This window comes from Lycorma delicatula, chromosome 1 (genome assembly GCF_047948215.1).
Source record: "Lycorma delicatula isolate Av1 chromosome 1, ASM4794821v1, whole genome shotgun sequence".
Classification (NCBI taxonomy): Eukaryota; Metazoa; Arthropoda; class Insecta; order Hemiptera; family Fulgoridae; genus Lycorma; species Lycorma delicatula.
Window position 1 is genome coordinate 146451831 of NC_134455.1, and position 13849 is coordinate 146465679.

Sequence of the window (13849 nt, forward strand, 5' to 3'; positions counted from 1 at the left end):
TTCAGATTTCTTTGTTTTCTTTTTAGTTTGATAAGAGTTTTTAATATTAATTTTTTAGTTAATTAGAAATTATTTTTGACAATTTTGAATCTAACAGTACTGTACTTGACTTGAATATTATTAAAAAAAAATATTTTAATTTCTTTAAAACCTAAAATGTAATTTACTGAAAAAATCATCAGTTTTACACAATTCTTACTACGTTTTTATAAAACATCATTTATTCCGGAGGGAAGTATTTCAAATAAGCATTATTTATATCTTTTTTTTATCTCCACTCATAAGCCTAATTTTCTGATCTTTTATTTTCATCTCTTATTCACACTATTATTTTCTGAACCATCATTTGTCTTATAATTTGTATGGAGTTCAAAATTGTTTTGTTTGTTACTGTCACCTGTAAAAAAATCTTAAAATTTGTTGAAGCTGTTTCACAAAATTATTGTACCTGCAATCTACTTTACAGAATAGAAGATACCCATGAAAACAGAAATTTTAAACTAACCAAAATCATATGATATGAACACATTTGTTTGATTTTAACTGTTTATTTTCAGGATGTTAGTAAATTATTCAAAGATATAATTTGTTGTCTAATGTTGATAAATTGAGGCTAAAAAGTGAATACTAAGCATTTTGTTTTGGAGAATAATGTTCTACATGTGAAAATTTTTTAATTTTACTGCGCTTTGTTAGTTGAGTTGTAATATGTTTGCTTACTCTTGATGCAAATTATTGGTAGAGAAAACTATTAGTTATTAATTTTCCTCTTGTTTGAGGTTTATTGAATTAATGATTATTTGATAATTTGTATATGATTCAGTCGCTGCAGCAGAGCAAGAGAGGTTGCGACTGCAGTTAGCAGCAGCGAACTATGCGGCTGGAGTGGAGGATGCTATGTCAATGTTGGCAGTGACTCAACCGCCTCTACAGGTAGTCTCAACAGATCAGGGTCAAGTCCAGTACTTCACAGTCCCATCACCAACTGGTCCAGTGCAAGTACAACAAGGACCAAACAGCTTCCAGTTACAGTACCAGGTCACTCGGCAGGAGCTGCAGCAGCTCAGTGAGATGAAAGTACACTCGACCAACTCCCCATTCCAGTCGCAACTTCTCTTACAGACTCCTCCCCAGTTAGGTAAATTTCACTTGCTTGTCATTCACATATCCACTTGCTTGTGTTATTTTTTTTCTCAGTTACTGTTTTGTTTCTTGCTTAAAGCTTTTATATTTGTTTATTTTTGGCTCATTAATTACCGTAGCTTTTTTTCTTTTTTAATAGGTGTTTTATATAAAACCATGTAATCCTAGTAATTTTGTAAACTAATTATGGCATGTTTACTTTTAATGGATTGACTTAAAACATTTGGGAGTTTTGGGAAATGTGGTATTGTGTGTAATAAATCATATACAAATTATCGGCTTATTTTTTGTTAAAAAATAATTGAGTTTTTTTTAAAGATAGAGAATAGTAGTAATAGCTCTACATTTGTGATCTTTAGATTTTGCATTGCAATTTTACTTTATATTTACAGTATTCAATAATATGAATACTCGTTTAGATTTTTCAATATTAATGTTTGTTGTGACAAGAGTTATTAAATACTAACATTAAAATTCTTATTTTGTTAAAATTTAACAAAACAATTTAGCTTCTGGTTGAGGATCATTTTGTGACTTGATTTGATGTGCTATATTGGTTAACAGTCAGCAGAGTTTCAATTGGAAAGCTGATTTGTGTGATTGTAAACAGATAGTCATGAATACTTTATACTCTGAAGCAGGTAGTGATGTTGAATCATCTGGATTTGTTAAAACAAAGATTAGTAAAAATCAGAATAATTTTTGATTAGCCTCGGATATAGAACAGTAGTTTATATAAATAGAAATTGATCTTTTCAAGATATGTTTAAAATCACTTAAGATTTACACTGATAAACTTAACTTCATTGGGAGATAAAAAAAGAATTCATTAATTGTTTAGTTCATTTGCTGTAAATTTTTATGTAATTTTTGATGTTGTAGACAAAAAAAATATGTAATAATATTATGTTTTCGGATTTATGTAGAAGTGGTTATAATGTACTGGAAGAAAACTGAAAGGTTTATGTAAGAATACCTTGAAATGAGTTAGCAGTGAAATTTGATGTTATATATCGTGGTTGATCATCAAAAGAACTAAGTTTCCTTTGCTTTTCTATTAGACTTGCTATGATTTTAAATCACAGCAATGATTTTCAATCCATTGCTTTTTTTTATGAAAGTGTATAAAAACGCTTCTGAGCCCGTGTATATTTATCCTAATTGTGATACTGTTAGTGTAGAGATGTGAAGTAGTTATATTTGAGAGGGCAGTAATCATAATTTCAATAATTGTAACATCAAGGTTGGGGAGGATGCAAGACTCGATAGTTCCATTAAAACTGATTTTTTTTTAACTAAACTGAAATTCACTGTCTGATTTGTGGATTTTTACGTGAAATTTCTCTTGTTATTTTGAACAGAGAAGTATAAAGTGTCGAAAAATTAATTGTGGGTGTTTCAAACAGTTATAGTTTGGAACTAAGCATGACAGAGGCATAAAGTATACGTTAAATTGAAGAAAAACTGTCCCAAGTTTTAGTTAAGTAATAAACAAGTTCTAGTACTGACTGGTGCATTCATACTGTTATGAGTCAACAGCCATATTAAGCTCATTAGTCCCTATGATTATGGTGCAGAGAAAGGTTCAGTCTGTTGGTAAGTTTGAGTACACTACACTTATTACACGTGAATATCATCGTGTGTTTAAAGAACCCCGACATGAAAGTAACATTTGTTAATGGGATAGAACTACTCAGAGAAATGGCAGCTTACTGAAACAGTCATGTCCAGGATGACCATCAGTGTCTGATTAGATAGATGCTTTGTGGGCAAGTTATTTGCATAGAAAAAAAATTCAGTGTGGAAATGTTGAATTTGTTGCAATCAGTTAGTTGTTTCAAAAACAAATGTTCACAATGTTTTTAAAAAATGACTTTGCTTTAGTAATTATGAAATTCAGGTGTAAACATAAAATTTATCCACAGGGGAAAATTGAATGATTTGAATTTTTTTTTTGACATTCTGGATAGGTTAGATCATGATGGGCAGTTTTTAAACAAGTTTATTCTTTTTAATGGAGCTATATTTTGGATAGGAATAATGTTCTAATACAGTGTATGTAGTACTGTAGTGCTGTTTTCTTGACTTTTTAAGGTGATTACAGAGTACGATTAGAAAATGTAATACAACTTTTAATACAGTATGTACTGTGAGTTTTTAAATCAAACAGTTCAGAATGTGCTTACGAGTAAATTAGGAAATATTCTGTAGTTTAGTAAATATTTTTTTGTGTAGTGTACCTATGTACTGTACTAAACCGTGCTTATAGTTAATCTTGCTGTCTGTATTTTATCAATAACATCGCCATAAGTAAGTATGTATAATTTTTTTTTCATTTTCCATATAACCTAACCATTTTTCCTTAAATGAGTATTAGTTCCGTTATATATACTTGGTTTTCTGTACTCGTGGCATTTTTTTTAAGAGGTGGAGGAACTCCACCTAGGCATTCTTACAGGTGCCTAGGCAGTATTGGGCTCGCTAACGGGTTCTCCAAGATGTTATTAAATGCGTATGTGTTCTTGAGCACTACCGACTAAACTTCCACCCCTGGCTACCCACCCTTCTTGGTACAGCTGGTATGAATTATTTCAGGAAGGGGGAATACATCCTCATACACATATTCAGACACCATTTTTATGGTCTCTAACCCCCATGAATAAGAAGATTTTACTGTATACTACTGTGGTATACTGAATAATACTAGCAAGAAGATAAGCACTATCAGTATGACACAACATTGTTTTGTCACTCATCTCCTTCCTCCTTGCTGAGGCATATTTACCAAGCCCTGTCAGAACTGAACAGGTAAGATTCTTGGAGAGTTTTTCTTCATTTACATCTATACTTCATGTTTCTATCATTCCAAAGTTATGATAGTTTGAAACATCACCATTATTTTACATAGACACTGTAATTGGGGGTGTAAAGGTGTACTTATTTTTTATATTTTTTATTTGTAGCAACACCAAAACAATTTATTTAAGTTTTATTTTGCCCATCAGACTGTTTATTAAGTGATTTAATTTTATTATCAAAAAATTCATATCCTCTTAATTAATTTGTATGCTTCAGAATGTTTTTTTTTTGTTTAATTTATAATTCTGTTTTTAGTGAAGGGCATTAATACTATAATAATTTACCATATAGGATAGAAAAAACACTAAATCTTATATTATACTTCAGTAAATTTAAACCATCATTTTATTGTCTGAGTAAATTGTAAAAAGTCATAATTGCTTTTTGTACTCTTATGTGTTGCTATTTGAGTAGTTAGTATTAAATGCTTATTTTGCATCTTACAGTCTAAGATTAGCTTACATTATTATATATGCTTTTTTCATCCTTTTTTTTTGGGGTGGGCATAAAAAAATAAACTACCAAACATAAAGTATTGAAAGATTTGTACTAAGAAACTTTATCTTTAGAGATGAAACAATATAATTACAATTAAAGAGTAGAGAATTTTGCAAATACTAAATTTTATGAGTTATAAGACGTTCAAGTATTTCAAGTAAGGTCCATTTTGAAATAAAAACAAAACTGAAAGGTATGAACATTCTTTATTTCTTTTGCATAAAAAATACATTTATTTACTATTTTTCTACATAGCTGCATTCAACTTAAAACATTTTTCTTAGCATTTTATTAGCGTCTTCAAGAAATTCTGCTGCCAGTGATTAAACTGTGTTGTAACACTATCTCTCAATTCATTGTCAAACCATTTTTATCCAAGCTACTATTTAAGATGAAAAAAAAATTGCTAGGAGCTTAGTCAAGGTTATAGGAAGATCGAAGATTTTCCATCAGTTTTTTCTATCTGCCTCGCTGTTTGATTTGTAGTGTGTGGTTGGGAATTGTCATATAATAAGATCCTGCAGAATAGCATCTTACATCATTAGCTTTTTTTTTAATAGCATTTCTAGAGTTTTTTTTTTACTTTTTCTAAGTTTTTTTAGTTGCTTTTTTAAGTGTTTTTATTTTGCAATACATATTGGCATTACAGTTATTCAGCAATTGCTAAATTTTGCAAGCAAGACGCCCCTTTTGTCCCAGAAAACCCAGGCTACAGCTTCTTTTTAGAAGATGATTAAATACATACTGCCATTAATTTGCTGCAGCAAAACAGTTTTCCTTGTTTGTGTCGGTTAACATCTTTAGCACCTCCCACACAACTTTTTATAGCCCAATTTTTCAGTCAGAACTTCATAAATCAAAGATTGTGAAATTCAGGAAACATTCATGTCACAAGATTGTGAAATTCAGGAAACATTCATGTCACAAGATACTTGTGACATAGTGAAGTGTCAGTTTTCTCTCAACTTTCTCAATCAAATCATTTGTTATCATCAATGTCTGGTTACTACGTTCTTAATCATGATTGTCTATTTGTCCTTGAAATGAACAGCACCGCAATCTTTCTTTAGTGCCACTCATAATATGGGTATTTAACTTAAAAGAGGCCCCATTACTCGGTAGTTTAAAATGTATATTTTTGTTAAAATGCATATATTTGTGTAAAATGGATAAAATAATGTGAAAGATGTTGGTACAATTTGAGCTGGAGTGGAGAGGACCGTTTTGTATTGCCTATACATCTGAGTATTGACAACCTGGGTTGAGCATTGATTGGCTTATGAACAAGGTAATGGTGTAATTGTTTGTTAAAATGCGGGTAACTGTTGAAGAACATATATTCATAATGAAAACTTGAAAGACAAAATCTCATGTTGTGTGTTGGTGAAAGTTCAGGGAGAAATTTGAAAAGGAAGCACCAGTGAAAAGGGCTATTCAGAGATTAGTCAAAAAGTTTGTGAAACAGGTTCGGTGTTAGACTAGAAACATGCCTGACACAGGTCAGTTTTAATGATGCTGGGTAGTTACATGATCTCTTAAATCTTTATGGAGACTAAGCCAGAAAAATAACATGTCACTAGGTACATCGTGGGCTGAAATTATCGGTGAGGAGAATGCTGAAATGTTATCTGTATTGAATGCAAGTTTTCGGTCAGCTAAATAATTCTGGTTATGCTAAATTTCACTACTGCCAATGGTTCTAGAACATCATTAGAGGAAACAGTGTAATTTCAGATGTAGTGTGGTTTCACCATGCTTCATCTAAGCGTTAATAAGGTATGTTAATAGTCAACTCCCAGATCTGGGAAAGTGAAAAGCTATACATTTTCTTTAAATCTCTCTTACACTCACAAAGAATAGTCATATGGTTTGTGGTTTCAAGGCAGTGAATAATAAGACCATTGTTTTTTGAAAAAAATTGGATGCTGTCGTCTACCAAGAAATTATCCATCTTATTGCAAGAGGATGAGCATGACTGCTGGTTGCAACAGGACAGCACCACTTGCTGTACAGCTCACTCTACTAATATGGAGGAAGTGCTACAGGATTTTTCATTGGAAGAATCATCTCTAAAGGATTGTGGCCACCAAGATCCCCAATCTGACTTCTTTCTATGGGGGTTACTTAATAAAATTGTTTATAGGAGCATTCCAAAAACCTTTCAGGAATTGAAAACAAACATTACCAATGAAATCCAGGAAATAGACAGGGTACAGTTCACAAGAATAGCCAGAACATGGTCAAACATCTTGACAAAAACACAGAAGTGGATGGACAATTTTCAAAACATTCTGTAAATTATTATGCAAGTGTTTGCCAATAAACTATTATTTATTGATTAAAATAAGTGATGGGGCCTCTAAGTTGAACACTATTATTTGGCCTATAAACATCACAAATTTGCCTGTGGCCGCAGAATTGTTTTTTTGCTCTCAAAAGTGTCATTACTCCTAAATACTTCACACTTGGTGGGATCACGAGTTGTAGCACTCATTATAAATAAATGAATATAAATAATCATAATGACTAAAGTACTGTTGCTAACAACTAACATGACTGAAGTAACGCAGCTACGCAATTGTCATTCGTTTACATTACATATGCAGGTGGCAAATTCAAAATGTACTTACTTTAAACACATGCCGTATATGTATTTTTTTATTTTATAACTTGTGAGTGTTAACTATGGTACTCAACAACCCAGAGTTTACAAAAAATTTTTACTGTGAATCGCATCGATATTTACAAATAAAAATTCGATTATATTTTACTTTTATCCATAGAGCAAAGTTTAAATTAGAATAGAATAATAGAATTTACTTAAGTGTTAACATACAAAAATAATAATATTGGTTATTTTAATTATGTATTATGTTATGCTGTGGTTTATCCATTGTACTCCAAATTATTTACCAAACATTATGAACACCAAGGAAAATTCTTGTGAAAGAAGTAAATTTATCGAACTTTCACTGATGCATGTAGTACTAATTACATCCTAATATATATTTTTTTAGTTCAAAAACAACTTTAGTTTAGCAAAATGACTACAATTGTTCTTTGAAAAATTGGATAACAGTTGTCATTTAGTGCTGTTTATTGTACTGTACTATCAAGCTTAAGCGTTAGTACTATTTTATTCATTCTACAGTATCTTAAATTTAAACCAGTAAAGTTGTGTAAAACGATATTTTACATAACTTCAATAAAATTTTATTTGGTTTGGTTAAACTTTCATGGTGTGTGGTAAATCAGATCTCCTTGGTTATTCATTTGTCTGAACCTTGCCAATCCTAGTTGCAGTTTTATATATTTATTGATGTTGTAAAAGAAACTTACTCAAACAATTTTTATAGTTCCCTAATTTGCTTTGTAACAGATAGTGTTTATAGTTTTCATATATTACCCTTACAATAGCTTTTATCTTTATGGAATGTCGTTTCATATTATACTAATCATATTATAATCGCTAAATTATTTTCAATCAAGCTCTTCTTTCCTAACAAAGCATTAAATTATTTTTGTTTTTCTTCTTTGGCTTGCAGATCTTTATGTTTCTCTTTCTCAATTGAAAAAAAAAACTAAAACACCTATAAAATTGCAAAAAAAGAAAGCAATGAAATAGAATATCAAAGTACACTAAAATCTTGTTAAAATGTGTATTTGGGTATATTTAGTTGTTTTTATTAATTATTTAAGATTAAATTTTATAAATATGAAGAATTTTGTCACTTTATCTATTTTATTCATTTAGTGATTGATAAAATACTCTTAGGTTATCCATTTTTAAACATTTACATTTTCCCTCCATAATTAAATTCTTCTTTAAAAATGTGGTTTTGAGCCATAGTATTCAAGCAATATTTACGTAAAATGCTTGAATATGCATTAGTGTATTGTTTGTTCATTATATAATATATATATGATATTGAAGTTCCATTAAAAGATTGTAATTATAATATAAATTGTCTGTTTTTACGTGTGCTTGTGTCTGTATGTCTGTCTGTCCCCCCCCCCTCTCTCTCTCTCTCTCTCTCTGTGTGTGTGTGTGTGTGTATATATATATATATATATATATATATATATACACATACAGACAATATACATACACAAAAACTTAGATCTATTTTTCCACATATTTAAAGTTACATATTTTTCCTATTGGTGAACCAGTTTTCTCACTCCATTAATAAAGAATGCTGCAGTCTTCTTTGATCCAAGACCTCACGGCATCCTTCAGTTCATCATCTTCTGCGAAATGAATTCCCTTATTATCCCTCATTAATTTAATTGTGAAAAAAGGAAAATTGCAAGGTGCCAAATATGGTGAATGTGTGAAAAGTGTTGTATAGGTTATAATTGCAACATCACAAGAACCTCAGTGGTAGCGTGCAATGTGTATAGCTTAGAATTACTTTGTTGAAGAATTGTTATTTCTGTAGGTTGTCTGAACATGACACACTTATCTACTAAGGTGTTTTAATGTCTATGAATTAAGTAAAATTTTCAGTCTACAAAGCTTTAATTTGTTCATTCTCCATATTTAGTTTACCAGCTTCTGATGTACAAAATTCTATTGCTAATATGCTTACATCTCTTTGATCAACAGTTTCATCATCATAAAATGTTACTACACTACAATGAATATGACTAATGTTACCTTTTTCTGCAGTTAAAAGTTCGATCACTGCATACTGTTTTAAATGAATTGACATAACAGGTGTACTTGACTCCATAAAAATCCCTGACAGAAAATAAGAGGGCATGGGTCAATGAGTTTTGGAATGTTTGTTGTCGAGGAATGAAACTACAAGATGGCAGCACCTTGTACTTTTGTCACTTTCTGCAGCATTTTGTTCTCCCATCATATTCTAGTGTGCATTTCATTTTCAGATATCCCTCATATATAATTAGGATTTTTCCTTGAAGATAATTATTTTTTAGTAATTAAGTTTATATTTATCTTGTCACACACTTCAAAAGTTTTGTTACATTATTAAAAATAATTTTTTTTTTACTTTCAGTTGCTTCATCAATATAGTATATTGAATTATTTACAATATTAGAAATAGGCAATTAGGACTGTTAATTTTGTTTTTAATTTAGCTTTTGAAATATATATATACATTGCAAACATTTTGATATAATACCTTGCACTGTAAGTTTGCACCCCATTTTGTCAGTTTGGTTTGCTGTTTATTTTCAAAGTTATGTTTTCATGATATTTTTCTCACAGAAACTGGTACATTAATTGCTTTACGCTCTATCCAGTTTTTCTGAAGGATGTGATGTATCTAAAACATTTGAGATAATGTGAGGTACTGATCAGAGTTGCTTTTCCTACAAAATTATATTAATCTCTATAATGGACACAGTTGAACACACTTGCATTTTGATGGGCTTAGCAATACTAAGTTTTGGCAATACTACATTTAACTCTGTGAAGAAGGAATTGATAAACTGCTTTACTGTTCCTTTCACTAGTAATCCTGTCATGTTATGCTTGTTATTCTTGAGAATGGCTGTTCAGTCGTGACCTGTATGCATATTATGTCCCCTGCTGCTGTTCAGTTACATCTTGTAACGCCCATGTTATTTTTAGATTGTCTTACATTTAAGAATCTAATTTAATGAACTTAAATATTTAAATGATTGCTGAATCTAGCTTAAGAGTTTACATTGAAACTAAACCTTCTTAATTTTCAGCTGATAAAAATCTCAAGTCAGCTTGATTACAGAGAGAGATTGCATTAGTTTTTCCCATTCCCAGAGTAAATGAATTTCAAATAATTATTTTGTTAGACTAATCATCTGATACTATAATCTACAGTTTATTTTTTCTCGTTTACCATATTACTTCCAGTCTTGATGTTTTGTTGGTGTATTTTTGCTGTTATATTATGTATTAATTTAATTATATTTTTAATTTTATAATTTAAACCACTTAAGTGCAGAATATTGAGATAATACATATCTTACCTTAATTTTATCGTGAGACGCCCCTTTTGTCCCAGAAAACCCAGGCTACAGCTTCTTTTGTCTAGAAGATGATTAAATACATACTGCCATTAATTTGCTGCAGCAAAACAGTTTTCCTTGTTTGTGTCGGTTAACATCTTTAGCACCTCCCACACAACTTTTTATAGCCCAATTTTTCAGTCAGAACTTCATAAATCAAAGATTGTGAAATTCAGGAAACATTCATGTCACAAGATTGTGAAATTCAGGAAACATTCATGTCACAAGATACTTGTGACATAGTGAAGTGTCAGTTTTCTCTCAACTTTCTCAATCAAATCATTTGTTATCATCAATGTCTGGTTACTACGTTCTTAATCATGATTGTCTATTTGTCCTTGAAATGAACAGCACCGCAATCTTTCTTTAGTGCCACTCATAATATGGGTATTTAACTTAAAAGAGGCCCCATTACTCGGTAGTTTAAAATGCATATATTTGTGTAAAATGGATAAAATAATGTGAAAGATGTTGGTACAATTTGAGCTGGAGTGGAGAGGACCGTTTTGTATTGCCTATACATCTGAGTATTGACAACCTGGGTTGAGCATTGATTGGCTTATGAACAAGGTAATGGTGTAATTGTTTGTTAAAATGCGGGTAACTGTTGAAGAACATATATTCATAATGAAAACTTGAAAGACAAAATCTCATGTTGTGTGTTGGTGAAAGTTCAGGGAGAAATTTGAAAAGGAAGCACCAGTGAAAAGGGCTATTCAGAGATTAGTCAAAAAGTTTGTGAAACAGGTTCGGTGTTAGACTAGAAACATGCCTGACACAGGTCAGTTTTAATGATGCTGGGTAGTTACATGATCTCTTAAATCTTTATGGAGACTAAGCCAGAAAAGTAACATGTCACTAGGTACATCGTGGGCTGAAATTATCGGTGAGGAGAATGCTGAAATGTTATCTGTATTGAATGCAAGTTTTCGGTCAGCTAAATAATTCTGGTTATGCTAAATTTCACTACTGCCAATGGTTCTAGAACATCATTAGAGGAAACAGTGTAATTTCAGATGTAGTGTGGTTTCACCATGCTTCATCTAAGCGTTAATAAGGTATGTTAATAGTCAACTCCCAGATCTGGGAAAGTGAAAAGCTATACATTTTCTTTAAATCTCTCTTACACTCACAAAGAATAGTCAGTCATATGGTTTGTGGTTTCAAGGCAGTGAATAATAAGACCATTGTTTTTTGAAAAAAATTGGATGCTGTCGTCTACCAAGAAATTATCCATCTTATTGCAAGAGGATGAGCATGACTGCTGGTTGCAACAGGACAGCACCACTTGCTGTACAGCTCACTCTACTAATATGGAGGAAGTGCTACAGGATTTTTCATTGGAAGAATCATCTCTAAAGGATTGTGGCCACCAAGATCCCCAATCTGACTTCTTTCTATGGGGGTTACTTAATAAAATTGTTTATAGGAGCATTCCAAAAACCTTTCAGGAATTGAAAACAAACATTACCAATGAAATCCAGGAAATAGACAGGGTACAGTTCACAAGAATAGCCAGAACATGGTCAAACATCTTGACAAATACACAGAAGTGGATGGACAATTTTCAAAACATTCTGTAAATTATTATGCAAGTGTTTGCCAATAAACTATTATTTATTGATTAAAATAAGTGATGGGGCCTCTAAGTTGAACACTATTATTTGGCCTATAAACATCACAAATTTGCCTGTGGCCGCAGAATTGTTTTTTTGCTCTCAAAAGTGTCATTACTCCTAAATACTTCACACTTGGTGGGATCACGAGTTGTAGCACTGATTATAAATAAATGAATATAAATAATCATAATGACTAAAGTACTGTTGCTAACAACTAACATGACTGAAGTAACGCAGCTACGCAATTGTCATTTGTTTACATTACATATGCAGGTGGCAAATTCAAAATGTACTTACTTTAAACACATGCCGTATATGTATTTTTTTATTTTATAACTTGTGAGTGTTAACTATGGTACTCAACACCCCAGAGTTTACAAAAAATTTTTACTGTGAATCGCATCGATATTTACAAATAAAAATTCGATTATATTTTACTTTTATCCATAGAGCAAAGTTTAAATTAGAATAGAATAATAGAATTTACTTAAGTGTTAACATACAAAAATAATAATATTGGTTATTTTAATTATGTATTATGTTATGCTGTGGTTTATCCATTGTACTCCAAATTATTTACCAAACATTATGAACACCAAGGAAAATTCTTGTGAAAGAAGTAAATTTATCGAACTTTCACTGATGCATGTAGTACTAATTACATCCTAATATATATTTTTTTAGTTCAAAAACAACTTTAGTTTAGCAAAATGACTACAATTGTTCTTTGAAAAATTGGATAACAGTTGTCATTTAGTGCTGTTTATTGTACTGTACTATCAAGCTTAAGCGTTAGTACTATTTTATTCATTCTACAGTATCTTAAATTTAAACCAGTAAAGTTGTGTAAAACGATATTTTACATAACTTTACTAAAACTTATTTTTATAGCTTTATAGTCATAAAAGACTGACTTTTCGAAAACCGTTTGGTATCTTGAGTTATTTTACTGTTGTGGCATTTCTTTTTTCTAAGTAATTTTTTAAAAACAGTAATTCCATAGTATTATATATATGAAACACATATCTGACTATCTGTTTTATAAATTCTGATATCTCATCTTATCTTTTACAGTTTTTACCCTCGTGTCAACAAGTTGTTTCAAAGGAATAATTGGCCCACCAATCTGATTTACCTCATTCCAAGATTCTCCTATAAATCTCTCCTGCAGTTAATTATCTTAAGAGCTCTTCATTTTATATTGTTTTCTTTAAAAAAATCCCCATTTTTTTACACTACACACTGAAAAGTTTTACTATAATACTTTTTTTTTCAGTAATGCAAAAGCTGACAAATTCAGTTGAGAGCTGCAATGTATGTAATATGAATTTTTGCTTTATTGTTTGGGGGAAAAATATTCAGAATCATTGCTTGAATTGTTTATTGAATCAATTTTTGTTGATTGCTCAGTTATAATCACTATTTGATGTTAAGTTTTAAATCTGCTAAACTCATAGTTTTGTTAATTATAACATTTTTTTATGATTATAGTTAAAAACATTTGTTCCTTCTGTTTGTTCTCATTAAAATTGATTATAGAAAATGGTATAAACATCTAGTAAAGTTTATAAAGTAGTAATTTTATTGATTCTATTTTATTTATTTTTGTAATGGTAATGCATTGCAATATTTAATTCAAATAAATGGATGTAATGTACAAAATTATTCAAATGTACCTTCATAAAATTAGGAATTTTTTTAGGGGGGGGGGA

At 30.7% G+C, this 13849-nt stretch overlaps 1 protein-coding gene across 5 annotated transcripts in view; it reads left to right on the plus strand.

The window, feature by feature from the left end:
* Nucleotides 1–13849, plus strand: part of mask (multiple ankyrin repeats single KH domain) — a 233708-nt gene that overhangs the window by 101416 nt on the left and 118443 nt on the right. For 4 of the 5 annotated variants that reach the window (XM_075363965.1, XM_075363982.1, XM_075363999.1 and 1 more), the window contains exon 21: nt 824–1138. The exons of the other annotated variant lie outside the window; for it this stretch is intronic. In XM_075363965.1, the coding sequence (XP_075220080.1) occupies nt 824–1138 (315 nt within the window). The remainder of the gene's footprint in view (nt 1–823; nt 1139–13849) is intronic. 5 annotated transcript variants of the gene reach the window in all.